The 27,944-nt window shown below is 53.8% G+C and overlaps 1 protein-coding gene across 1 annotated transcript; it reads left to right on the forward strand.

The window, feature by feature from the left end:
* Nucleotides 1-24,420: 24,420 nt before the first annotated feature.
* RTN4RL1 (reticulon 4 receptor like 1) lies at nt 24,421-27,404 on the forward strand. The gene has a single exon (XM_031053674.2). It carries the CDS (start codon nt 24,460-24,462, stop codon nt 25,729-25,731), a length of 1,272 nt encoding a protein of 423 aa, XP_030909534.1. The 5' UTR covers nt 24,421-24,459; the 3' UTR covers nt 25,732-27,404.
* Nucleotides 27,405-27,944: the final 540 nt, after the last annotated feature.

Below are 27,944 nucleotides of genomic sequence, written 5' to 3' on the forward strand. Positions count from 1 at the left end.
CGGTTGCCAGCCTCAGTTCCCAGCCTTGATGCTGCTACCTGGAGGAAAAGCATCATCCAGGCTGGAAAACTGGGATCCTGAGGTAGAGGCAGGCAGCAGGGTTGCATCCCACCAGGGGTAGCCTGCTCAGGTCAAGATCTACAGCTTTCATTTCTGGAGCTGGGAAAACAAAATGTAAATTGAAGAGCCTGTGGGCTAATGCACAACCTATTCTTAAAGTTTTTGTCTTGTTAAGCAAGGAAATAGAGTGCCAAATAGGCTTTGTTAAGTGGCAGCCTAATTAATTATTTAAAATCTTGTAGCTGTCTTTCATTAGAATTTATCTGTACACCAACCACAAAATCAGTCAAACACACTCATTTATAAGTTAATGCCATTCCTGAATAATTCAACAGGCAGTTAGAGGAGGCCTCCATCCCACCCAAAGGCTCTGCCCTCCCTGTCTCCCCATTACCGGGTGTCTCCAGACCCCAGCCCTTGCCCCGGTTGGGGTGCAGAGGGGACACCCCCAATGTGAGGTGAGGGGAGATGGGGAGAGCAGCGCAGGACCGGGGTCAAACCCCTCTGTGGGGCTCTGGGTTTTGCTGAGGGATGGGGCAGCACCAGGCTGTGCTGGTGGGAGGCAGCGCAGGCTGATGGTGGCACTGCCAGCACCTTCCCCATCTTATTGTTGGGATCAGGGATGAGGGATGTGGAAGGGTTGGGGCAGCAGGAGCTGAGCTCAGCGGATGTCTCCAAGGGGAAGCAGCTCCGTGTGCCTTCTCCAGGGGATGGATGGCTTCACACGTTGGGTGGCAGCATGGCTGGGGCAGCACTGCGATGCCCGGGGGTATTTCAGGCCTCCTGCACTCCAGAGCTCCAGCTGCAGAGGCACTGGGCAGGATCCAGGGAGGAGTTTGGGCACTGGGACATCACCGGTGGCATGGCAGTGGGTGACAGCATGGGCATGGGTGCCCAGAACCAGCCCTGTGCCATGCACCCTGCCCGAGGTGGCGACAGGCAGCAGTGCAACGCTGGCAACGCAGGAGAAGGAGCTTTTCAGGTCAAGGATGCCACCAAGGTCGTGGGCAGCCATGTCCCTGCCATTGCTCAGCCCATCGATGGGGCATCCAGCCCTGTCCATCCCTGCATGGAGCAGGCGGCGGGCAGGGTGCGGGCACAGGCTGGGCTGCGGTTCCTGCGCCACGGAGCCAAGAGCCCAGAAACCTTTCTGCTTATAAAAGTTTAATCTCCTAAAGAGCTGAGAGGAAGCCACAAGCTCTCTGTGCCTGGCGAAGAGAGGGGGGTGGCTGGGGGCCGGTCAGGATGTGGTCCAGGCTGTCCTTGTGGTGGTGCTGGTGGGGGGAATAAAGGGGGGATTGGGCAGGCGAGACCTGCCTGGAGCCAGAGCAGGGATGCGAAGGAGCCGTCGCTGCTCAGTGACCTGCATTGATGGAGCCTGGAGCTGTGTCCGTGCTTGGATAAACACTATTCCCACCTTTTTTGCCCAAAGTGCTGCACCGGTGCCCTGTGGTCCCATCCGGTTGCTTGGGATTGCAGGTGACATTCCAGGTGGCCTCGAAGTACTGCCCTAAAAACACCAGTGAACCTGGAAACTTCCAAACAGGCATCTTGTGGTGTGATTTCACACCTACCTTTCCCCAGGGCACCCGATCCTGCTGGAGCCACGGGCACTGGGTCCCTGTGATTTGCAGGATGAGGCTACAAGTGGGATGTTGTTCCCTGGGGACTGGGGCTGCTGGAAACATCCTTTATCAAGAGCCAAACCCCCCATTTGGAAGCAAAAACCAAGCAGGGAAGAGCAGGAGCCTGGAGGGACATGATGTGGGCTATGGGCATTCAGGGATGCTCCCCATTGGGGTGTCCTCAGCTCCCAGTGATGCTCTTGTCCAGTCCTAGAGCAGCACGGGGGCAACCCCCTCTTGCAGAGGAACAACCCAGGACATGGCTATTTCAGCCCCACAGCACTGTGGGGCAACCACCAGTCCCCCTTTGCCCCATAGGGGTGATGCTGTTCCCCATTCCCAACCCACGGAGCTGCTCCAGCAGAAAACTCAGGCTTTGTTTGCAAAGTGCAATCCCAGGGTTTAGCCACGTTGGGTATAAAGTGGTTATTAACAGCAGATTATGTCCTTAAAAGAGCTTTGGTGGAGCAGCAGGCAGCAGCACTCAGGCAAGGGTGGCTGTTGTTTGGGATGGGTGAGGGGCTGCCCTGAGCCAGCACCCACCAAAGGAGGCTGGAGTCTGATTTAAGAGTGGAGGCAAAAAGTGGGAGTCCATAGGGTGATGTGGGGCTGGGAGCAAGCAGGATACTGATGGGAATCAATGAGGAGGAGCCAGGGGTTCCATGTGCCTGCATGGGCAAGGGATGCAGGGCATGGCCCCAGGGGCACCTCTGGGATGCAGGAGCATCCTTGTTCTCTCCAGTGAGGTTCTTCCCTGCTTTTTGGGGTGATGCTGCCTTAGTCCAAGGAGGGGATGAGCTGGCTTGGCCTCAGGTCACTCCACCAGCAGCACAGATGATGCTGTCCCCGCTCCCGATGTCAGTGCCACGTCCCATCTCCCAAACTGAGGAATCATTGATCCCCCCGTACCATCCCTGCGGAACGGCATCGCCATGGAAACCCGCAGCCCTGCGCCTGCCGCCTGGCAATCAAGGGGGGACACTTTTAGGAGTATTATTTTTACTGATGACAAATGATGGATGCTCAGCACCGACAGAGGAAACGCTTGTGCCCAGCACTGGGCATCACATCCCTATTTCCCAGCAGCTGATGGGGCAGCTGTGGCTCTGCCCATGTGTTAAGTGCTGGCAGCAGCAGATGCGGGATGGGGAGATACAAGGAGGACAATCTTCTTTGTGCAGATTAGGATTGGGGGGGGGGGTGTTATTATTAAGCAGAAAATGCTCCATTTGGTGCAGAAAGCTTCTTTTCCTCTTTAGCAGCACATGTGCCCGCCGGCTGCTTGCTTCCCGGCGGTGCTGGCACAGCAGCTTGGAGCCAGCACGGCAGCTTGGAGTCAGCCTGGCTTTGGTGAGCAGCTTTTTGTGATGCCTGGTAGCGCTGTGACACTTCCAGTGTCTCTTCCCAGCTCATGGCCAGCAGGATGGAGCAGCAGGTTTGGGCCCTGGCGAGGTGATGGCTCAGCAGGCTGGGTGTCCGTTGTGGTCCATCACGTCCCGGTGGTACCTGGCCATAGGCAGAGCGCAGCACCGGAGCCGGACGGCATCAGGGATGCTCCATGTGAACCCCATGTCCCAGCATCACCCTCACACGGGGAGGCTGCAGCCGTTGTTTACAGGGGAGCAGCAGCAGCAGGAGGGATTTGGGCTGCTGTGTTGGCAGGGCTCCTCACAGAGACAGCCCTGCAAGCGGAGGGGAGGTGCCAGCGGCTCTGCCAGCCCCTGTGCTGCACTTGGGAATTGCTTCTTTTTCCCTTCCCAGCTGTGTTTGCACTGGTTTGCTCAGGGAAACCCCTCTCCCGTGGCCACGGATTCTGATGGTGCCATTCCAGGGGTGCAAAGCTCATCCTTGAGCATGGAGAACATCCCTGTGGAGAGCTCCATCATCCACAAGACCTTCACCCAACCGGGCATCCATGGGCATGGGGATGCAGTTGCATAGTGCAGAGCCCCTCTGATCCCCCCGGTATGAAGGCAAAGGGGGGCAAAGGCTGCTTCTGCCCCCCCCGAGCTGAAAATCCCACACGCTGGATACAGCCACCCTATGGGCAGCACAGCGGGAGCGGGGCCGGGATGAGCCCCCTCAGCAGGGATGTGCCGGGGTGTTTGTGCTAACAAGCCCGGCGCATTATAATTTCAATGGAATTTAAAACACAAAATAGTCCTCATCCAAACGGCTCCGCAGTGCCTCTGCCAGGGCCTAAGATCTGCTGCTATCTGTTTCTTAATAATTGAGGGTAATAAATATGTATTTCTTTCTCCTTTCTCTCCGTACGCTGCAGCTTGTCAGCTCCCTGCGTCTCTCCTCTGATCAGACCCCATCTTTGCCATGTGGAAAGGGAGGAAAAAAAGAAAGGGGGGGGGGGGGGGGGGGGGGGGGGGGGGGGGAGAAAGAAAAGATCCTTTAAGCAAAAAAGGATTAAAGCCTTGAAAGTAGGTCTGCCCGAGCCGCTCGGCTCTCCCTGCTCCCCACCAATCGCAGCCGGGGCCAGGGAGGGATGCGCTGGGGTGACAGGAGCATCCTCAGGGAGCTGAATCCATCCCGAAGGGTGCAGAGCCTGGATGGGCAGTGGCAAATCCCTCAGGAGCCACTGGGGAACTTGGCAAAGCCTTTGCTCCCTGGCAGTTCTGCTTCGGTGGCAAAGAGTCCTCAGTGCTTTAATTCCCTCTGGGTTTCGGATGGGGATGTTGGCTGGAGAATGATGGGGGGAGGTTGACGGCAGGGATGCTGTGGGACCCCCCCCGGCCGTGGGATGCTGGGGTGGAGGAGGCGCTGGTGTGAAGGAGGAGGCTATTTATAGCTTCCCTGGGCTTTTGTTCCTTTTCCAGTAGAGCTCCTCTCAAAATAGAAACAGCGCCGGCTCCGTGGCCATGCCTGGGGCCCAGCCTGGCTGTAGGGGGCATATCCCAGCCCTTGGTATGGGGATACCCCCTGCAAGCTGCTCCCGTCGCATTGGCCATCCCTCCATCCTGCATCCCCTGGGACGGGGTTGGTGTGGGATGGGGAACGGGGGAGCCGCATCCCTACAGCCTCCCCGTGCCGGTGATCCCGGTGCTGGAGGGGGATGAACGGATGGGGGGGAGCAGCTCTGTGCAGGGACAGCACAAGGTGCCTGTGGGGACAGCGGGAGCGCCCTGGCAGGGTCTGGTCCCTGATTTGCATCTCAGCCATTGCCTCTGCTCTTCCCTCCCAGCATCCGAGCACCTCCTCCTCTTCCTCCCCCTTCTCCCCCCCCCCCCCCCCCCAGCCCCATCTCAGATCAATGGAGCTGGGAAAAAACAAAACAAAACAAAGTAAATATTTAATGGGATCCAGGGAGCCACGGCGAGCGCTCCCCCGTCTGTCTCCTGCAGCAGCCGCTCGCAGCAGCTCCCAAGCCCTAATGAGCCTGAGTGCAGCAGGGATCGATGGTGAAGGCAACCTCCGCAGAGGGGTCAGGTCCACCATGTGTGCTCCACCGGAGCTCAGGCTCGGTCCCTTGTTCCCCCCCCCCCCCCCCCCCCCCCCCAGGGCTGCTGCCTTCCTCCTCCTCTTCCTCCTCCTGCCCTGCTTTTCCTCTCCCGTATCCCCTTTGTCTCCGGTTGTCAGGAGGGATGAAGGCTCTGCTGCCCCAGCACAGCCATCCCTTGTCCTGCTGCCACACAGGACATGAGCTGTGCTGGGTATCAGCTACAGGCTGGGGGCTTCTGCAGGGGTGTGTGTAGGGATGGATCCAACGTGGAAAGCTGGAGTTCTGTTCCAAGGGAACAGCTCCCTCACGGATGGAGGTGTGGGACCCCAGACACCCTCAGACCTGGCACTGGCTTCATAACCTGTGCCAAGACACTGTCCTCCCTCATGGTGTGACCAGACCTGCTGCCTCCTTCTCCTCCTCCTCAGCCTCTTGCCCTTTTCCTTGGTCCTCAGTGGGGACCTGCATCCCTGGTGTCCCACAGAGACACTGTTTGGGAAGTGTTGGTGCCAGCCCCAACAATGCCAATGTGGGACCTGCCTCATTGTGTTCTGGTTCCATGTGTTTTCTGAGCTTGGATGGTCCCTGTCACTCCAACACTCATCAGCAGGAGCTGCCACATCACCTATTGTCCCAACACAGCTGGACAAGTCCTTGTGCTCACCAGCATGGGTTTAGGATTGGGGCTGAGCCATGTTCCAGCCAGGCATTCCATGGGATGGACCCGTGCATCACCACACAGTCTCATCCTGCCCCGGGATGCAGATGTGGCACACTGGATGCAAAACTCAACAGAAGCACTGGGATACACTTCTCTGCCACCACAGTGCTTGGCAAATTGTTTTTCCATGGAAAAGCCGATTGTCCTTGGTGGATAAACCCAGTGCTGAATGCTATCCCTGGGATGGAACAACTGGAACATCCAACCCTGCCAGACCTCCAGTACCGCGATGCTCCAGCCAGGCTGTGCTGAGGATAGCAACTGGGTTTACAGCTGGACAACAACCTGAGCCTGGAGCAGGGAAAGGTCCAGCTCATGTCTCCAAGGTGATGCTGAGCATCCTCCTGCAGCGGGGGGATACAGAAGCAGGACTCCCCATGGGAAGGAGGGCCGCAGGTCCTGCATCAGCAGGGGCTCGTGGCAAGGTGCCGAGGAAGTTTTGCAGCAGCATTAGAAAATGTTGACATGTTTTCCTGGGTGTTTTTTCCAACAATTTCAGATCTGATATCTGCGCCAGATTGAGTTTGTAACCAGCTTTATTGTTTAAGCCTGCTGGGATTTCATCAAAGGCGTCTGCTGTTTACCCAGAACCATTTCATTGGAGAAAACAGCAAACAGACCTGCGTTTCTATCTGATTTCACTTTTCCCTTTTCCTCCTGAATTTAAGTGCTTGTGAAAAGCATGGCTGATAAGGCAGAGTAATGTGGATAAATCCCGAGGACCGGCTCGGCAGAGGCTCCAGCAGCTGCTCTGGGTTTATTAATAGACTGAAGGCAGTTGTGGGACCGGCTGCTGGGCTGATAGCCTGGAGCGAGGCACTGGCATTGGAGTCCACAGCTGGTTTTGACATCTCCAGGGTCCTGGCTCCTTGGGAAGAGGATCCATGTGGTGCTTTTTCCAGTGCAACTTCAGCTCTAAGCTGTGAAGGAGGCAGCATCTGTCCCTCCCCAGAGAGTGGCAGTGACCCCGTCAAGTGATGGGCTCCGTGACACTGTGACAAAGCCAATGCAGCCATGGGAAGCAGGGAAAGATGAAGGAGAAACTAAAGCAAAGAGGCCTGGTGCAAAGGGCATTAGTCCTCCTTGCAGCTCGGTCCCCAGGGGTTGTGGTTGCCTGCCTTTGACTTCTGCCCATCGCTGACCTTGGGAACACAATGGAGAGGAGGGCTGGGGGCTCCAAAGAAGGGGCTGACCTGCAGGATGCAGCCCCTTTGCTGCCGACTGCTCTGCCCCAGGCATCCTTCCCATGGCTGCTTTTCAGGTCCTCCTCCTGGTCACCCATCCCACCATTGTTTCCTACAGCATTCAGCATCTCTCTCACTTGGGAATGGCTTAAGCAGCCGTCCACACCTTTCCCTTTGGGATGGGGACACAACAAGCTGGGATGGGCTCTTTCTCCAAGCCCCTTTGGCACCTCCTGGCCAGTGCTTGTTGTCCATGGGGCTCCTCGCCGGCATTAAGAGGACTTGTCTCTTCCATCGATCACACCTGCACGGTGACAATGTAATTTTTATCTCCGGTTGTTTATTTCTCAGACAGAACTACTTGTAAATTCCAACAGGAATATATAACCCCGTGCGTGACAGATCCAGCACAGGGCGATTAATCTGCCCTCTGAGGACCTGAATGCACAAGTGTCCCGGTGTCACTCCGGGATGGAGTGTCAAGCACTCTGGGGACGTGCAGACACCCAGGGGCAAAGCATCCCCTGCTCCACACGATGCTCCTTTACTCCTCACTGTTGCCATCCGCTCCAGTGGTCCCCATCGGATGCTCCACAATCAGGCTCCAGCTCCTCTATTTTTTGGGAGGTTTATGCAAATAGGTTTGTTTTCTGTGGTTTTTTATTGCTTTTCCTTTTCTTTTTTTTTTGTTCTAATTCCTTGTTGCTGCTGCTGCTGCTGTGCCCCAGATAGCAGAAATGCTGAGGAGAGGTGTTTGCATCCGGTCCTGCGGCACCGGCGTCCAGCCGCCCTCCTGACCCAAGGGAGCAGGGATGCAGCAAGGAGATATCCTATAGGGATAAGGGGCAAAGAGCAGAGAGGTGAAGGTCTTTTAATGGCTGGTACCTCCACAGCACACTAGGGAGGATGGGTGTTAGCGCCAGTGGGCACCCATGAGCACGGAGATGGGGGAGCAGGGTGTCAATGGGAGCTCTGCAGCAGCCCCCGTGCCGTGGAGCTGCTTATTTACAGCCTCCTCCTCGGGAGCATCTGGGAAGTGAAGCGCGTCATTTCCAGAGAGAGCAAAATGCTGCATATTTCAGTGTCTTCTGAATGTTTTAGGTTTCCCTGAACTGTGCTAATGGGTTGGTGGTGGCAGGGAAGGGAGGGGGGGATGATGATGATGGCAAAGGCCCGGCCCAGCTCCCGGCCTGCCTTGCTGCTCCTCCGTGCGGCCACCACTGCATTGCTGCTCTTAAAATATTCAGTGCTGTTGGCCACAATTTCACAGCGGGTCAAAGCGAGCCGAGCCAGCAAGAAGGGAGGGGAAGTGTGACAACGAGATTAACCCCGGCCCGGCAGGGCCCCTCTGTGCTCGGCAGGCTGAGCACGGTGCACTGCAGCCATCTCAGTCCCATCCGGTGGGCATTGAGGATGGAGGGGGTATCCGTGACACCCGGAATGCATCCGGGCGCTCCGGCTTGCTGCATCTGTGGGGTCAGATCCAAAATTATGTGTAGGGTGAGTGGGAGCATCCTGGGTATCATTGAGCATCCTCTGCTCCAAGGTATGGGATGATGCTCTTCTTGCTCCAAGCTGCTGCAAAGCTGGAGTTGTGCCAGGTTGTGCTGCTGGATGAAGGGCTGAGGATGCCCCCCCCATGTCTCGGGGACATTGCTGAGGGTCCTCAATGCTTCTGCACCCCAAAACATCCTGGTTCCCAGGCCTTCTCCAGCCACCACTTAGCGCTAGTGGAAGGTGTCCCTGCCCATGGCAGGGGGTTGGAACTGGATGAGCTTTAAGCTCCTTTCCAACCTAAACCATTCTAATGCTGGAGCATCAGATTTACGACGCAAAAGAGCCACCACTTGAACCTAGAGGGGGTTGCTGACAGGGATAAAATAATCCTGCCATCGACTGGAGTTTGCTCTGCAGTCGCTGGCTTGTCTAAGGAGACTGTAGCTGGTGGATAGAAACGAAGCAGAGAGTGGTCTGTGCAAGAGGGGATGGTGGGAGGTGTCTGTGGACCGGTGTGGATGGGCAGGATGCAACAGGCATCTGTGCCCTGGGAGCAATGTGCTGTCCGGAGGCTGCAGACCCCCAGCAACTGCCCCTTGCATGGGCTGCACACTCTGGAGCTGGGCTATGCTGCATGGACAAGGCTTGGTCTTGCATCTCCTGCACTTCCCTTGGCTTCTCGGTTGTGTGTTGTGACTTTGGAGCTCACCAATAGCAGTAGCAGAGTGGTGCGAAGCCCTTCTCCTTGTGTGCAAGCGTGGTGTGGTCTGCAGGAGGTGCTGCAGCTGATGGATGCTTCCTTGGGGTTTGAAGGATGCTGTGGCTGAGCCCTCAGGGTGTCCTTGGGGTGTCCAAGAGGTGGCTGCTGGCAGGGAGTTGATGGTGAAGTGACCATCCCATTGCCACCTCCAGCCTGACAGCAGCTGGCCCCGCAGTGACAGCACCATCACTGCCTCATCCCTGAGGATACACACTTAGGCCCAAAACCTGGCTCCCCAAGCATGTGCTGGTGTCCCTGCTGAGGTCAGGCACCAGCCCTGGGGATGCCCTCCCACATCCTGCAAAGAGCCGGGCTCTTCTCCCTAATTCCACTTGATCCCTGTTAATGTACCAGCAGATGTTCCCATTATCCATTTAAACGTATAATCCTCCCTTGAATCCCGCTAAGCTCCTGGCCTTCCTGGTACCTTGTGGCAGTGCGTTCCACAGGTTAATTATGCATTTTTAATTAACCACCAAGCAGAGAGTGACCCATGAATAAGGGATGCGAAGTTCCAGCAGTTGGGAATAGTCGGTAAAACATCCCCAGGCGGAGCCGTGCCAGTATTGCTCTCCCTGGGTAAGCTCTAGAGATTCCTGGCTCATGGATCTGACATGACCAGAGGATGGGACAGAGCCATGCCCCATGCAGATGGGACCCAGGATGAGCCTCACCCCCTCCAGACCTGTCTGCATCCATCTGAGCGCTACGGAGCAAGCGCAAAGAGGGAGGAGGAAGGAAGCAGAGAGGGGGGAAAACGAATTCACATGTTGTTTCTAAACGGCATTTTGGAGTGAATGCGAGCAGGCTGTGGGGAAATTGCCTTCAAGGCCTGTTCTCTGCAGGGACGGAGCTTTGCATGGAGCAGGAGCATTCTGCAACTTAATTGCCCATTTGCACGGGCTAGTGTTTTCATTCCTCCCAGGTCCGAGGTGGGCTTTGAAGATTGCTGTCTCTCTGTAATGGGTTTCTTTATCTCCACCAAACTCCGCACACCTGCGAGGTGGAGCTGCTTGAAAGGAATTACGTTGGAATTGGCTCCCGATTTAATAAATCTGCAAATGGAGCTGGGATGCAGAGAGGGGAGGTGGCTGCTGATGCTGGAAGAGCCTCCCGCCTTGCTCCCCACCTGCCCTCTGCCTCCCCTTCCCCTCCTGCTCCATTAGCTTGCTTTCAGCCTCTCTCCATGGGCCAGGGTGTGTGTGGGGTTGAATGGACGGTGGTCCAGAACACTCTTATGCCCACCCGGCCGCCTCCAGCAGCACATTTATGCTGGCATAAACCTGCCTGTGATTCCAAATCTGGCAGCAAAAGTGAGTGTTTAGAGCCCTGCTGTGTCCCATGGGCTGTGCTGGATGGAGATGCTGCTATAAACCATATCATAGGATCGTGGCATCATGGAATCATGGATGGTTTGGGTTGGAAGGGACCTTAAAACTCCTCCAGCTCCAACCCCTTCCACTGGAGCAGCTGCTCCAAGCCCCTGTGTCCAACCTGGCCTTGAGCACTGCCAGGGATGGGGCAGCCACAGCTTCTCTGGGCACCCTGTGCCAGCGCCTCAGCACCCTCATCTTCCTAATATCTAATCTCAATCTCCCCTTTACACCAATTTTCCTTTGAGGACCCATTTCCTTTCCTGTCCCCCCGTTTGGAGCTGAGATTTTCTCCTCCTGTAGCCATCAACCATGTCCTGCCCTGGGAACCCACGCCATGGCTCTCCAGGGGATATTCAGCCAGCTCTCCACTTTGGAAGCAGAGCACAGCACCAGAGAAGCACCAAAGGCCCAGTTCATCGGCAGAAACAGCCCCAGTGTGTGCGGGGCAGCCCGGCTGTCAGGAGGAGAGGAATGGGCAGCCACAGGAGTACACAGACAGGTTAATGGCAGCAGTGGATGCTGCACAATTGGATTTCATCTCCCTGCTCCTGAAGGCAGCAGCATCTCCTCCTTGCTGGGAAACCCAGCAGTGCCGTTCCTGTCCCCAGCAGCCCGGGTGGCAGCGGGTGCCCCGTTACCCATGTAAAGCCCCCAAAGTCCATTCCAAACCTTCCCTTCTTGCTGTGCTGCCTCCTGCACAAGCCCCATCTGCTCCAGGTGAACAAGACACCAGGAGGTTTTATTGCATTGCAGGGTTTTGTTCCACTCTGTTATTTGCCACGATTGAATTTGCTACCGCAGAGGCAGGAGCCGGCCCAGCCGGAGCTCCAGTGGGACCACGACCTTGTCCTGGTGTCTCACTTAGCCCTCCGCTGGGTAATTTAGTGCTGGAGTGGGAGCTGGGTGTTCATCTTCCTCCAGCCGAGCATCCCGCTGTGGTCCAGCTCCTTTGCCTGAGCCAGGTCCTTGCTCTGCCCCACTTTTAGTTGTTGACCTTGCAAATGCTTGCAGGGGAAGCATCCGCCTTCCCAGCTCCCTCCTCCTTCTTCCTCACCTGATTGTGTCCCTCTCTCCTCGTCGCCCTGAGTAGTTGGGGCAGGTTCATTGCCGTGAGCATCACCTGAACCCCTGAGCACAGCAGAAACGCTGTGCAAACCCTCCCCAAGTTTTAGTCACACTCGCTGGTTCACAGTGTCAGATGGGAAATGGGACTTGATCTCTTTGGTTGGATCACCTCAGACCCATCCTGAAATGGTGGTTCCTTGGCCTGTTTCCTCTTTGTGCTGGAAGCTGTGGGTTGGCAGGGCCAGGAGCATCCCACCCTTAGTGTGAGTGGTCTTTATCAGTGCAAACACACACCTTGGCACCGATGCTCTGCTCCCCTCTACCAACACCAGGGCTGGGACTGCAGCTTCAGCCCACCCCAGCCCTTAGCAGAAGCATGAAACCATTCCCAGTGGATGGGGAAACGCATCTGGGAGCGTTGGAAGCAGCTCTCTGCATGGACAGCGATTGCTCTTTTCTCCCCCATCACCGCACCATCGCCTCTGCTCCGTGATTGAATTAGGAGCTGTAACCCACCTCCCTCCCGGGGCCGGTCCCCGCCGCGCCGGGCTCAGATGCTCAACTAGAGAGCTATAATTGAATAAGGCTGAGGCAGACAGCGCTCGGATAGCCGGCAGGACCTCCTGCCTGCTCCCTGCCCAGCCACGCACTGATTTATGTTCCCAGCAGGAATTGTGCTCGGGAGTTTTGGTCAGGCAGGATGTGCTGCTCTGCTCCCAAAGTGGGAGCGGGACCAGGCTGCAGTCAGTGCTGCACAACCCTTGTTAGGCTGGTCCTTCATGCGGGGATGGAGCAGTGATAGGGAGCAAAGGGAACCCTCATGGCAGCGGCTGCTCTTGGGCTTCTTGTGTGCAGGGAGTTAAAAGTTGTAATTAGCAAAGTGCTGACGATGGGAAGGTGGGATGGGAAGTGAGGAGTGCTAAATGCAACCTGAAAGGTTATTCCAGTAAGTGCCAGTGCGGTTTCCAGCTGTGCTGGCTTTCCTGGGAGCTGGGGGAATGAGGGATGGGATAAAGGGCAAGAGGATGAAGGATGTTGTTTGAGGATGCTCAGGTGCTGGCAATGCCTGCAGCACACAGGGGCTGCTCTGTGCCCTCGCTGGGAGAGCAGCAGCACAGGAAGACGTGGCAGGGGTTTCTCTGTAAGAGCCCCAGAGGAAGCTTGTCCGAGGCTGGCAGAAGCTCAGCACTTATTGGAGCGAAAATCACAGCAGGGGAATCAGAGCGGGAGGGGGACCGGCCACTGAGCACTGAGGATGCTCACACCAGTGTCAAGCTGGCAGCGCGGTGGGGTGGATGCTGCCTGCTCTGCAGCTCTGGTGGCTTCTCTTCCAGCTGAGCAGGCAGCAGCACGGGCAGGTGGAGGCAGCCCAGCTCCCTGCTCCAGCTCTGTGCTGGTGCCACACCAGGGCTCTGTTGTTAGACTCCAGTAGGACTCAGTGGGTGGCTCTGAACTCCCTGATGCCTCCAGGAGCTCGGTAGATACCAGGGCAGACAAGATGCTATGGTGAGGTCAGGGGGGGTATGTGTGTTAGCAAGGGGTGGAAGAGCCCCCGCGGCATGGGGGCATAGGGAGATGTGCACCACAGCCTGGCAAGTAGCTGTCTAGCAAGAGCTTTGGCTGATGAAGAGAGCAGAGAGCCCCTGGGAACACACAGAGGGTTGGTGATGGCCAGGGGAGATGTTGCCCCAGCAGAGATGCAGGATGCAGGGCTCTGCATGAAGCCATGGCTAAAAAGCACATCTGGATTTCACAGCATCACCCTAACCTGGAAACACAATGTCCCCATCGCTGCCATTCTCAGCAGACAGCATGGGAGAAGCACATTGAGGCTGTGACACACTGGGATACCCCATCTCATGCTGGAGGAGGGCTGGGTATACATGATGCCTTCCTGCTCCATTCCTCTCCTCCAGCCTGGTTTCCAAGCAGGATTGCTTAAATGCCTTTTATGTTGTGACTCAAATGATGAAAGGCCCAAAAATGGGACTAAGAAAGACGAGTTGTACTTCAGAATGAAAACCCCATGAAAGCAGCAGATGCTGTCATAGGAATAAATTGTATCAACAGCGATCAGATGGGAAGTGAAAAGTCAGAACAGAGTTGCTCCCTCTTTCCCTTTTCCAGTGCAAATCTGTGGGTCCATGAGTTTAGCCAGAATTGGGTAGGATGAAAGGCTTTGTCTGACAAAGTATTTCAAAGCATCTGGGAGCCTCCAGAGAAGATACGGCCACTTGGATAGGGAAACGGAGCCCCTCAGTTTTAATGAGCATCTCGGTTGCCTTCCTTTATCCTTCTGCCAAAATCTTCCTTTTCTTTTTCTCTCCCTAAAATATATCCTGATTTCTGCTGTTTATAATTTGCTTTAACTTTGCAAAACATGCATTTAAGCATGAGGGTGCCAAGGTAAAACACCCCTGTCAATCCATACAGCACAGCCTGTTGCTTCCTCCTGTAAATGCCTCCCCATTGTGTCCAGGCTGCTGCTGGACCGGCACCACCATCTCCCAGCATCTCCCATTCCCTCCCCATTGATTTCCCATCTCCCTGTCTCCGCGCTGCATGTGGCTTGTGCATGGGCTATAATTAATAGAAATGAGACTGCTGAGACCTTGCAGACCCCATCCCATAATTACTTGGCCTTGCTGCATTCAAGGTGCAGCCACCGGCGATGGCAACGCATCCTCTTCACAAGCTATTTTTATGAGGCTCTTAATGCATTTGCGTGGTGCTGGGGGATGTGCAGCATCTCCACCACGTCCACTCCCAGGGGGATGCACGGGGAGGGATATTTTGGGATGAGAGGCCAGTGCTGCAGGTAGACAAAGCAGGATATCAGCAAAGCGCCATGCCCTGGCCATGGTCATCACTGCACATTCATTCCCAGCATCCAAGTGTTGATGCTCATTGAGTGCTGACCCCTGGCAGCCTCAGCTCTCCCACATCCCGGGAGCCCCAGAGGAGCACAGCAATGCTCAGCATCCAGCTGGGCACACGGCATCTCCCCCTGGCTCATTAAACCTCCTAACGGCCCCATGCAATGGGCAGGTCGGCTCCATAGGCCAGGCAGAGGAGCAGCAGAGAGCAGCTATTCACAGGGCTCTGCTTTTATCACTGGGCTTTGTGTGAGCTGGTACAAAGTTGAGTGCAAAGCACAGCAGAGGTGTGTGAAAGGCAGCCACGCTCACAGCGCTGCGTGCCAGCACACAGCTCCCATAGGGATGGCCTTTTGCTGCTGTCTGTGATGCTCGCATGGCTGCTGACCCACACGGATGCTCGCTTGGAGGGCTCACTGTGCCACGCACCCACCTTGTGAGGAGACCGAGGGCCTGGGAAAGGTGCTGTTACCTGGTTTGGATGTGGGATTGAGGCCTGAGGCTCCAAATGATGCCATCCCTTTTCTTTTCTCCTTTATATTTTGGGGAGGAGAAGAAAATGTGACAGAGGCAGTGGCTTTGATGCGTGCACATCAACCTCCTTCCCCCCTGCTGCAGGCAGAATGATGTGCTGCTGAATGGGGAAGAAGGTACATGACAGGCTCCAATTTGCCCTCTTCTCCACTGAACGCAAGGACATCCAATAAATCTGGAATGCAAAAAGGACTGAAAAGGGATGAAAGGGAGCCCACGTGGCACGGCACGTAATTGGCTTGTGGATCTCGGTGGCACAGGACACTGCTGGGGTCAGGACCTCAGCAGGATTACATGCTTATAGAGCTAATGCTCTCCCTATTAGCCTTGCTAGCATAAAAACCACTGCAGAAGGGCCCTTTGCCTCCCTCTTCCAGGCCACTACCTGCTCCATCCAGGTACGGGTCCATCCAGCGCATCCCTGGCTTCCTACAGCCTCCGGGTTTAGCATCCCCTGTGGATGTGGGCTGGGTGACAGGGCAGCCGAGTGTGCACCCAGGCAGCTCTCACTTTGCTCTCCCATCTCACACGTGCTCCGTTCTGGCTCCATTTCTGCTCCTAAAGGAACCCTCCATAGGTCCCAGCCAGCCACTGGTGGGGAAACGAGCTGGTGAATCTGTTCTCACCACACAGGAGCTTGTTCATCCTTCCATACGGATCCGGCTGGTGCTCATCTGGGGTGGGTTTTGTCATCTCATCTGCCATTGTTTTGCTGTGGAGCACCTCTGGAGGGTTTCACTTACAAAGGACGCCCGTTCTTATTGCTACTGTGAATGAACTGCTTTGCATTTCTGTGAATGGGAAGGGAAACTTGTCACCTCAGGACAAAAAGGGAGTGGAAGTATCTGATGATCCCCTGAGAGCCTCAGACAATCCACTAAGCTCAAGTCATCCTCCTGCATTTCTCTTTCCTCGGGGGCAATTGGAATTATCAGTCCCTCCATATCCTTTGCCAATTCCCATCCTGGCTTTGCTGCAAGCTGCTGGAACATCCTGTGCTGGGGACCAGCAGAGGATGCTTGGTGCCTGTTGGGGGTCAGGAAGCCCTTGGCCATGCCTAAAACCCTGCAGTATCCATGCATGCCATGCTCAGGGCGCCCATTGGGAGCGGGAGCATCCCAGTGCCCATTGACACCTGCAGTTGTGCAGTAGGACCCAAGGACCATGTGTAAACAGAGGGCAGCTGTTCTGGGAAGGTCCCAGTGGCTTTTGAGGCACTGGTCCATCATGTGCAATGGGATGAGACACAGGGGCATGATAAACCCTCTGGCAGCAGTGAAAGGAGACTTGGGAGAAGAAGGCAACCCCTTCTCCATGGTATCCAGGGATAGGACGTGTGGGAATGGTTAAAAGCTGCACCAGGGGAGGTTTATACTGGATATTAGGAAGCATTTCTTTACTGAGGGGCTGGTTAAACCCTGGAAGAGGCTTCCTTGAGGGGCAGTTGATGCCCCAAGGCCTTCAGAGGCATTTAGAGAGTGCCCTTAATAGCAAGCTTTAACTTTTGGTCAGTCCCTGGACCAGATGATGGTTGTAAGTCCATTTCAATAGAAGTATTCTGTTCTATATTCTTCTATTCCTATTCTATTCTATCCTGTCCTATTGATCTGCCTTCAACCCCATGCAAGCAGCAGCTCAACCTCTGATCTAGTCTCCCAAACACCGGCTTTTAGGCTCTGCACCGTGGTACTGTGTTTGTGCCCTGTGCCTGCATCCGTAGGACCAGCAGCATCCGACTGCAGCTGTACTCCAAGGGCATTGCTGCAGTGGAAGCCGTGCTGCAAACTGGGGTTAAACAGAGCCGATTACACAGGGAAAACACACTCCCCATTCCCTCTGTTTCTGCATAGTTAGTCCTGAAACAAGCATTTAAACGGAACAAGTTTCCATAGCCGAGTTTCCAATCCCAAAGCCACTTCCACCATTGACCTCCTTTTTCCGCCCCCCTCCTTTTCCGTTAGCTGAAGCAGCAGGAGGAGGAGATGCAGACACAGAGAGAAGTGCTAATTAAACAGGGAGTTCCACATTAGGGTACAAATCCTCAGGACCAGCACAAACCCTGCCAATTTCTGTATTTATCTATTATTTTTGCAGTACAATTGTAATTTCCAGTGGTGCCTCCAGCACCAGGAGAGAGTTCAGGGGCTGCTCTCGGAGAGGATTAGCACGCTGGAAGCATTATTACTTTCCTTCGCTGTGAATTCAGGAGTGATTCCCTGATGGCTGCACTCTATATAGAAGTGAATCGGTACTAATTTGTTTTTGAGGATCACACATCCACCAACATGTGAAAGACAATCCTGCCTCTCGATGTATATTTCGAGTCAGTGCTACAGCAAACAATGAAAAATAAGGAAGCAAAGGAAGCCAGACCCTGCTCATCCAAAGAGCCAGAGCTGGAAAAGAGCGGACTTTGATTCTTTCCTTGCTTATGTGAGTTGGTGCTGCCTCTTTCCAGGAGCGTTTTGGGCTTTGGCTCTGCTGCCTGTAGCAATGGGCAGCAGGGGCTTGGCTATTCCATGCACTGAAAGCCTCAGGGATGCTGCATCGGACGGGATGTCAAAGAGACGGAGCGTAAAAGGCTTCCTCCTTATTCTTCCCTTTTAAATCATCCTGGAGTTTAAGTGTAAGAGAGAAATAAACAAACTAATTGAATCTGTAATGACAGAGGGGCTGGGCACCTGGCAGGAGAGCAGGAGCCCCACCACCCATCGCTCCTCTCTCTGTGTGTGATTCAGAGGGACGCGGTCCATGGGGAGATATCAGAGCCGGCTGAAATGGAAGACAAAGCTATTGTTTCAAACAGAGCTATTGATTTTTACATTATTACACTATGAAATTTATGGTCTGGTTTCAAACTGCAATAGGAGTTAATGACCACCATCCAGAAACTTCCAGGTGACCTTGGCCTTGACTTCGGGGGAGGAAGGTGAAAAGCTCTAGAGAATGGGTCAGCAAATGTAAAACAAGCTCCTGATACCCAAAAGGATGTGGTTTTGAGGTGCTGCTCACCCCAGGTCTCTGCCCTGACTCCAGATTGGTGGACACCAAGGGTGGAGGGGGAGAACTGGACCTTCTCAGCTCCAAACAAAAGCTGCTGCTGCTGTTAAGCATCATTTTGCTCCTCTTGAAGCCCCCATCCAGAAGCACCATGATGTTCTCATTGCTTCTAGAGCATGGGCCTCCATCCTTAACCGCCCTCCTGGTGCAGCTTGGCTGACCAAGGGTTTGGATGGAGCTGGAGCTCCATCCTTTACTGATGCAGAAATGCAAACTGAGGGTTCCAGAATGGTTGGGAAGCACCCAGGAGCAAGAAAAACCCTGTAAGAGGGAAGAGCAGTGGCCAATGCCTGCAAGGGCATGGCCCATTCCCAGTGCTGGCCAGCCCTCCAACTACAGTTGTGTGAGGAGGATTTGCTATGTTGGGGCTACCAAAGTGAGGATCAGGGTGACCAAGAGGAGGTTTTTACCAGTTAACACATGAGATACCACTGACACAGAAGGGTTTGTAGGGGCTATGGCACTCCCCAATTTTAAGCCTTAAAAAGTACCTCCTTATGTATCTTTTAACACCAGCCTCTTCCCGAAGCTTTCCTTAGCAATATTGGTTCTAAATTTCCTTGCATGCTTCTTCCTCTGGGAACACTCTTTTCATTTGCCAGTGAAGGAAGGCAATTTCCAGCAGCTGGAGATGGGTTTTTTTTGCTTGTAGTACCTTCTCCCTGGAACATCCCTGCCGCTGCACCCGGAGCTAAAGTTGTGTGAAGCCGGTAGCCTCCAAGCTCATCTTCTGCCTCGGAGGTCATAATTGCCATTAAATCACAGCTTGCCTAACCAAATTATGCAAAACCGGAATGATCTCCAATGATTTTTATGTTGCTGAAACGTTCCAGAACTGCCGGGGTGATGACTGGGGGATTGGGAGCAGCTGTCACTCTATCAGAAACCATAACTCCAAACAGCTGGGATCTGTCAGTTATTTATGACACCGTTTGCAAAGGGTGGGGGGGAAAAGAGAGAAAAGGATTAAAACATGATGAAGGTGGATGGGTGGCTGCCACTCGACAGCTGACAGGCAGCTCGGGCAGGATGCGAGCCCTGTCCCATGTCCCCACCGGGATGCAGGGAGCAGACGCGCTGAGGATGCTCCTGCTGTGAGCACCACAGGACCATGGGGCAGCACCTTAAGGGGCTTTTTGCTGCTGCTCACTGGGGAACTGTCTTGGTGACAGGCAGGATGGGCTGGTTTGTTTTATCCTCTGTGTGGCAAGAAAAGAGAGGGAAGAGGGGAAAATATCCCCCCTGCAGCTCCTAAGCACAGGTCTGACACCGCTCTGTCGCACTGTCCCAGATCTGAAGTTCTGCTCTTGGCTCTCACCCAGTTGCTGCCACTGCTCTGGCCTTGCCTTTCATCGTCCTTCACCCAATAGATGGAATTGTGAACGTTTGAGGTTGCTTTTCCTCCTGAAGCAGTAGTTGCTTTCTCGGTCCCACCCCGAGTTAGCTCCCAGTTTCAAAGTGTGTTTTGCCCAGGGGTTGTAGCACCCTGCCCCAGTTCACTCAGATTTAGAAGCCATCCTTTGCTAGCTCCAGGGTGTGAATGGGACAGGAAAGGTCTCTCTGGTTCTCATTGACAGCGAGGTGGTGGTGTTACACCAGGTGTGAATTTGGCTTCAGAAGAGGGTGAGTGATGAGCAAACTTCTGCCTTTTTGATAATCCCAGCTGCGAGCAGAAGACAGATGTTTTGTCCCCACTTGTAGCTTGCTCTGCTTAAGTATTATTATTTATATTATGTAGTAGCTATACATAGTGTTTTATGGCAGTAAAGATACATAAATCAGCAACCAGAAGACGAGGGCTTTGCTCTAAAGAGCTTATAAATCTAACAGCTTGAGCAGCACCGGTAATGGACACAGTAAGCAGGCAGTCAAGTTGCATGTAGACATGAGCTAAGATAGGTCTCCCAAAGCAGATGGCGGTTTAGGAGAGATTTGGAAGAGAAGCAACCTGCTCCATCCTCTAGACCAGATCCTAATGGAGATTTAGACGGATCACGACCCATATAAACTGGATGGAGAGGTGGAAGCATCCATCCGAGAGCAGCAGCTTACAGAGAGGGAATGGGCATGGGGTGGACAGGGCTTGTGGTGGGGCTGCCTTTTGGGAAGCTCTGAAGCTGCATCCCTTCTAGGTCATAGTAAAACCTATTAGTTCTTCCCCTCGAGCCTGAGACTCCAATGAAAACAAGTGGCATCATGTCTTCCCAAATAAACCAAGGTTTTCCCTCACTTGGAGACACAGTAAAGTGTTATAAACTTCAAATGCAAGAAAACTACCAGCACAGGAACACTGGGTGCCCTGGGAATGGGCTGAGCTGAGGCCAGCATCCCTGCTGCAGTGGCAGCGAAGTGCTCCAACCCTTTGAACCTTCTTCCCCCCTTGATCTTGGGTATCAAACCAGCTTCTTTTTGCCTTCTTTAAGTTTCTTCCTGTGCTGGCACCGGCCTGGAGGAACCTGGTCTGGGCTCATAGAGATGTTCTGTGTCTGGCCGAGTGCGCTGGCTCCGGGTGTCTGCATTCTTCTGGCTGCTTTCAGCTCTTGCACAAATTGAGGCTTCACGCTAAATGCATTACGCTGTATAACAATTAATCCCGTGCTACATATAGAAAGTCCTTACTCATCAATAATGCATGCGGGAGGAGTGATTTTCACTCTCAGTAATAAGGCAAAGACAATGGAAACAAGCAGGTAATGGAGAACATTTATAACGATGTTAATCTAATAATGAGTCTAATGCTGTTAAAAGTAAGACTGCAAACTGGACGCATCCAAAGATAAATTATTATGAGCATTCATTAACTGATGCCTAATTAATGCCCAATTAGAGAGATGCTACATGGGAAATGGGTTGGACACTCAGACGAATTCATTCCAATCACTGAAACCTCAGTCAAAAGCAGGAGGCAGCAGAAGGATGCAGCAAGCAGAAGCTGAGGTGACAGTGCAGTGTCCATGGGAGAATGCAGGAGATGAAGTCCCTCTTGCTGGCTCTATCCGTGTCAGCAGGGCTCCGTTTTCATTCACTTCCCTAGCAGGATCCTGCAGGATTTTTCCATGCTTTTGAAGCTCTCCCTCCCCGGTGAGCTCTGACACAGGCGCTGGTGACCCTCCATCTGCCTTGCAACCTTTACAAGATGAACTCGAAAGGGCTGTATCAGGAATAACAAGTTCAACAAGTTAGACAGGCTGTAACTCCCCGGGGAGCCAGGCTGGGACCTCTCCTGCTGCTCTTTCCAGCCTGGAAAGCCCAATGAGATCCCAGTGCTCCTGCCTGTCTCATCCCAGTGGGGCTCAGCTGCTGCCCATTGCAATGCTGGAGTCGCCAGCCTCAGGAGCTTCATGGCTCCATTATCACATCCTCTTTGTTTCTTGGGGGTCTCCTTTCTGGATCTAAATTTACCAGTCCCAGGAGCAGCTTCTCACAACACTAGGGAAGCAGCAGGTTTTATGGGCTTGGAGGGAAAACATCCCTGAGGAGACCATGTGCCATGAGTGCATCCGCTGTGGAGTCCATATGGTTCCTCTTTCCAAGTCCTGCCCACCTAACTGTTATTTTTCCAAGCACCCATCCTTCTGTTTCCCAGTTCTCCTTACCACTGAATTTCAGTACATAAGTAGAATTATATCCCTGACTTTTCTTCCTACCATTGTACTCTTGGGAAGCTGAGAATCAATAGCACCATAGACCATCCCCACAACCATAGCAGTCACGTCTCCCTGTCCATACGAACTCCAGCCATTAACTCAAAACGTGTTGATTAAAGAGATGGACTCACTTCCCTCTGACCTTTACCTCTGGAGTTATCCCTGTAGGCATAGGAGCTGTTAACCACCCTGCTCCCTTTCAGTAGGAGCCTCTACCTTGGCCGTGCTCCAGGGAGACCCAAGCTGCCTTCATCCATCGCCACGCATTGCTAACAGCAGCCTGTCATCACCATCCCTAGACATGAAATCCCGTATGCTCCCAGATCCCTGGCCGGCTCCACCTCCTGTCAGTAATCCCGTTAGCCTGGCAACTGTCGTGTCACGGAAGAGTGCATAAAACTGTTGTTTGGAAGCAATATGTAATCTTCCAACCTGCTGCTTATAGCTGGGAGATGGTTTATTGATTCAGACCCTTGTGATTTGGTATTTGCAATAACAGACTCTGCATGTGGGAGATCGTCACAGCACTTGTGCCTGGCAGGATCTTACTAATAAACATCAGACCTACAGAAGGCTTCGTGCCTCGGTGTCACCGGGGTAAGATGGAGAACATGAAGCCATCCTACCTTGGCGAAGCACATCCATGGGTGAAAAAACCCCAGCAGAACACATCTACAAATGTAGCTTTACCCTTAGCATCCTTATCTGGCACTCGGATATCACAATATCCTCAGGATACGGCTGTTTTCCAGCCTGTGCTCGCACAACAAGTCATAGCGAGGGCTCCCGTTTTGGCAGGGACCGCTCAGTAGTCAGCGCTGGCAATGATGCTCCCACCACCACAGCCCCTCTCCCATCGCAAAGGCATGATAACGGAGCCAACATGCTCTGGTGGTGACTTGGAGAACATTCCTTTTCCTACACAGCCGTAGGAGTTGTCGTGAGTTGGTGACTTACAGCCCCTTGCTGGCAGCGGCACAGGGATGAGACATCAATCCCGGTGGCCAATGCTTAGTTTCTGAAGGGAAGTGCCTGGAAGAAGGCTCCCTCTTCTCATCGCAGCCAAGGCTTGGGCCAACGCTTTGGCTAGTGATGCTATTATTTTCCTATTAACAGCGCAGTCAGCGATGACTGCCTCTTACTGGTGATTTATGGAGGGTCTGAATAACCCTGTTTATCTGAAACCGGCACAACTTTGCCTTGAAAGGATGAGTCCAGATGGATGTGTCACCTGCTGTTAACTAAATGGCAATAGATCTCCACACCAGGCAAAAGGCAAGGGTAACCACAGAGTTATCCTTCAAACACAATTAATAAGGAAAGCAGCGAGAGGGTTTTGCCTCCCACTTGCGTTCAGCTGCAGGCACTCCAAAGAGGGACTGAACAAGCCCAAGGGGTCCAGGCTCATGGACTCGCTGGTGATAACGACGTGGAGTAATTGGAGATGAACTTCACTTCCACTCTTGTTTTTCACGTTCTTACAAGCTGAGCAGGACTCGTGGGCAGGATGACACTGGCAGCTGTGCGCTGCTCCCATGTTAGTCCCTTCCCCTAAGTCCAGAGGCAGAATTCATTAGACACAAGCAAATTTGGGGGGGGAAGGGGAGGGAAAGCTGGATCTAGGAGGAAAATCTGAATGAAAAATGACAGGTCTGGTGCCACGAGTCTGGAAAGCCAGCGGGCGCAGAAGGAATAGCCTGAAAGCAAGCCTGGTGTGAGGAGTGGGAGCGAGACGGGAATGGGGCGGCGTAACCAGCACTCCGAGAGCCGAGCAGAGGGAGGGGATGATTACTGCCTTCTTCTCTGCAGCGAGCGAGCCGCGGTCACAGGCACATACTGTAGCATTAGAGGATGCAATATGCTTTGCCACAGGACACCCATTTGAAAACATGCCTTGAGCAGCCCACTCCCAAACGGAGGTTTCAGCTCAGCCTTTCCCACCAGCTGCTGACAACGCATTTCCTTGTACATCACTTGGGTTTCGGGGTGGGTGAAGGTGGTGTCTGACAACGGGAGTGAAGAGGTGGTGGGGATGGGTCTGTGCTGAGCACTGGAATTTCAGGTGATTTGCTGGGAATGAAAGCTCTGTGCCTTTTCCTCTCTGATGTGGAAGCGCGGGTGATTAAAGAGATGCATCGCAGGAGGGATGGACACCTACCAGGGCTGGCATCTCCTCTGTTTGCTCTCACACCTTTGCACCATGGCGTTTCCTCCCCTCTGCTGCCTGCCTGCGGGCAAGGGGGCTTTACTCCTTGTGGATTCTCACTGGGAAGGTTTCTCCTGCCTGTTTCAGGCTGGGAGCACAACCACGTGCCTGGTGCAGGCAGGGAGTACTCCATACATCATGTTTAAACCACCCCTCATCGCGGCAGCGTGGGTAACTCATGAGCAGAGAGGAGGGCTGAGTTAATAGGGAGTGTTTGTCACCCGGAATAGTCCCCATGGAAGGCGATGGGTGGGTGGGAGGCTCCCGGGTCCCCGCTGACGCCGCTCTCCCATCTCTCTGCACAGGGGGGTTTGCAGAGCTGCTGCTGGTGCTGCTGGGGCTGAAGGTGCCCAGCGCCCTGGGCTGCCCCACTGACTGCGTGTGCTACCCGTCCCCTATGACCGTCAGCTGCCAGGCTCACAACTTCGTGACCATCCCCGAGGGCATCCCTGAGGATAGCGAGAGGATCTTCCTCCAGAACAACCAGATCACCTTGCTGCTGCGGGGCCACTTCAGCCCCTCCATGGTCACCCTCTGGATCTACTCCAACAACATCACCTTCATCGACCCCAACACCTTCGATGGGTTCGTCAACCTGGAAGAGCTGGACCTTGGGGATAACCGCTACTTAAGGGCTTTAGCTGCAGACACTTTCCAAGGGCTGGTGAAACTCCATGCCTTGTATCTGTACAAGTGCGGGCTGAGCTCCCTCCCCAGCGGGATATTCGGTGGCCTCCACAACCTGCAATACCTTTACCTGCAAGACAACCACATCGAGTTCCTTCAGGATGATATTTTTGTTGACTTGGTTAACCTCAGCCATCTTTTTCTCCATGGAAACAAGCTCTGGAGCCTCCATCAGAACACATTCAGGGGACTAATAAACCTGGACCGGCTGCTCATCCATCAAAATCAGCTGCAGTGGATTCACAGGCGGGCTTTTCATGACCTCCGAAGATTGACCACCCTTTTCTTGTTCAATAACAGCCTCTCGGAGCTGCATGGGGACTGCTTGGCCCACTTGGGAGCCTTGGAGTTCCTCAGGCTGAACGGGAACCCATGGAGCTGCGACTGCAAAGCCCGTTCGCTCTGGGAATGGCTGCACAGGTTCAGAGGCTCCAGCTCCAGCGTCATCTGCGAGTCCCCTGAGCAGATGCACGGCAAGGACCTCAAGGTGCTAAGAGCAGAAGACTTTAGGAACTGTTCGGGGTCCGAGTCGCTCCATCAGATGAAAACACACACGTTCTCCACCGCAGACAGAGGAGCCTCCAAAACCCATCACCCTCACCACTCCTCCAAGGAGAAGGGCAAGGAGAGAGGGGCTGAGAACAGTTTGCACAGCAGCCAGCCCGCCGTCCCCCCCGGCTCCCGGCCTGGGTACCGCAAACCCGGCAAGAACTGCACCAGCCACAAAAGCCGTAACCGAACCTCCAAACCGGGCTCCTTGGGACCGAGGAAAAATGGGCAGGAGGTTCCAGACTATGTGCCTGATTATCAGCACAAATACAGCTTCGGGGTGATGCCGACGCTGCCCACGAAACGCAAGGGGAAGTGCACCCGGCGGACCCCCATCCGCCCGCCCAGTGGGGTGCAGCAGGCAGCCGGTTGCTCGGGGCTCAGGGCATCGCTCCTGGTCTTTATGATGGTGTTAGCGGCCGTCATCCGCTGAGCGCGGCGCGAGCCTGCACTGCCACCAATCTACAAAGGACCAGAGTTTCTTTTCTTCTTCTTTTTTTGTACGTGGCTAGCGTTGGCCTGGCGAAGGGAAGAACGTTGTCTCGGCTTCTGATGGTCTCTCTCCGTGCCCGGAAGGGGCTGCCAACGCGGACTTGTGCCCAACGCGGCGGGAGCGGATTCAAAGGCATTATCACACCTTGTCACAAACAGCCTAACCGAGCACCCACAACAACAAACAACAAAGCCAACCTTACAACAAAGCAGATAACAGGGATGGTAGCCAATTGGTCGGTGACAACAACCGGACACATGGACTGTATCCGTGCTCTTGTGAGATCGTGTTCGTGCTGAAACGACCCCTCCGATTACTGACGGGAACATAACTGCTGTAAAGACGATCACCGATTAAGCCTATGCTGTTTCTCTGAAAGCAAGTGCAAGGACACGGATACCGATGTAATAAAGGCATTGGTTCTCCCATGGTTTAGCCCTTTTGGCTCCAAACCCAGAGGCCAAAGTTGGCTGGGAATCTCTTAGAAGACAATCTCAACCCCCTGAATATCTCAGGCATTACAGCAGAACAGGGCTTGCCTGCTGGGCTTGGAGTAGCCAACAACCAAAGGAAAGACTGATTCGAGGTGGAATGAAACAAAGAACAAACCCCGACAAAGCCAACACTTACAGAAATGAGGTACCCGCAGGAGGTGCGTCTTTTTGTAACCCATGTTCACACACCTGAAAATAAACCCAGACCCAACAGATGCACAGGCTCCCCCCTCTTCCCCTCAGCTATCCATATGTATGTCTTATAATGTTTATAAACTATATGGAAACTATATCTTCGGAACTAAGGATTGTATCATTGAATTTATAGCAGACCAGTATATGATTTTCCTTTTTCTTTTCCTCCACACAACCAACCGGCAGCAGTGCCTACAGATGCTGAAAGCCATCGGGCGGGCTCAGTATGTGCAGGGGGGTACCAGGACCAATGTTCTCAGCCATTCAGAGCACTAAACTGTGGGAGGGGGGTGGTTGTATGAGACGCAGCAAAGCCCACATCCAGAGAGCCAAAACTCACCCTTACATCCTAATCTGTAACTGGGAGGAGAGAGAGATTAGTTAGTCCAAATAAATAGAGCCATAGAGCTCTGTCTCCGGAGAGAGGTGCAAGGCCCCAAGGAGGAAAGGGGCTTTTGAGGGGCTGGAGGCAGAGAGGGGCTTCCAGCCACGTTGGTGGCCTGAGGACCTTTATAGCTGGACTAAGGTTTTCAATGGGGCAGCAAGGAGCAGTTCCAAGGCTGCAGAGAGTCCTGATAGCGTCAGGAGGGGTTTTTCCTAAGAGGAATAGGGTGTGTCATGGGAAGAGTCAGAGGAAGGATAACTTACAGCTCACAGAGAGCTGGTGAGAAGCACAGAGCCCAGGGTTTCTGGTCCACCATAGGAGGGAAACATAGATGGTCCAAGGCAGCTGTACAAAGCAGCTTGAGGAGAGGTGGAGGAGAGGGAGCAGATCTGCTTGTTCCCCTCATCCCAAATCCAGCTCTGTGGCAGAGGGATGTGTTTGCTGGTCGGGGGCACAGCAGAGCTGGTGGCTTCACCCAGGAGGTGCGAATTCCCTGTCAGCGTGGATGTGCGAGACCAAACAGACACTGAAGTTCATGAAACAAGGGAAATAAAAGTGATCTTGGACAAGAAAAGGCTGCTGTGCATTTTGTCCCCCAGCGGCAGCACGTTTCTATCCTGCATCCATGTATGGGGCTGCAAAGCCCAAAGGAAACTTGCTTGTGTTTGCCATCAGACACACCGCAAGAACAGGCCAGCTCTCCCAAGTGCTTTGGGGATGGAAGAGGGTATTTATGCAGTGGCACATCCCCTGAGGGTATCTGGGAATGAAAAGGGAATTGGCAGCTTGGGGAGTACAGCCTCTTCTGCCCACCTCACAAGCGAGGAGGGACAAGGGCTTGGATGCTTCGCTTTTAAATACCCTTCTTGGGAAATGGCAAGGAGAAGAAAGGAAGAGGTTACTTCATCAAACCCTCTTCCTGCTCCTACCCAAACTTTTCTGTCTACAGAGCGCTAAAGCTCCACTAAAGGGATGTCCAATGCAGCCAGAACAAATAATCCGTGATCTGAAATAGCTCCCTCATGTCCTACTCTCTATAACCAATAGCAACTGAATGAGTCTGGCACTGTCCCTTAGAA

Source organism: Melopsittacus undulatus, chromosome 13, assembly GCF_012275295.1.
Source record: "Melopsittacus undulatus isolate bMelUnd1 chromosome 13, bMelUnd1.mat.Z, whole genome shotgun sequence".
Classification (NCBI taxonomy): domain Eukaryota; kingdom Metazoa; phylum Chordata; class Aves; order Psittaciformes; family Psittaculidae; genus Melopsittacus; species Melopsittacus undulatus.

Coding starts and splice junctions, on each gene's coding strand:
- RTN4RL1 (XM_031053674.2), top strand. CDS start 24,460: ATGACCGTCAGCTGCCAGGCTCACAACTTCGTGACCATCCCCGAGGGC.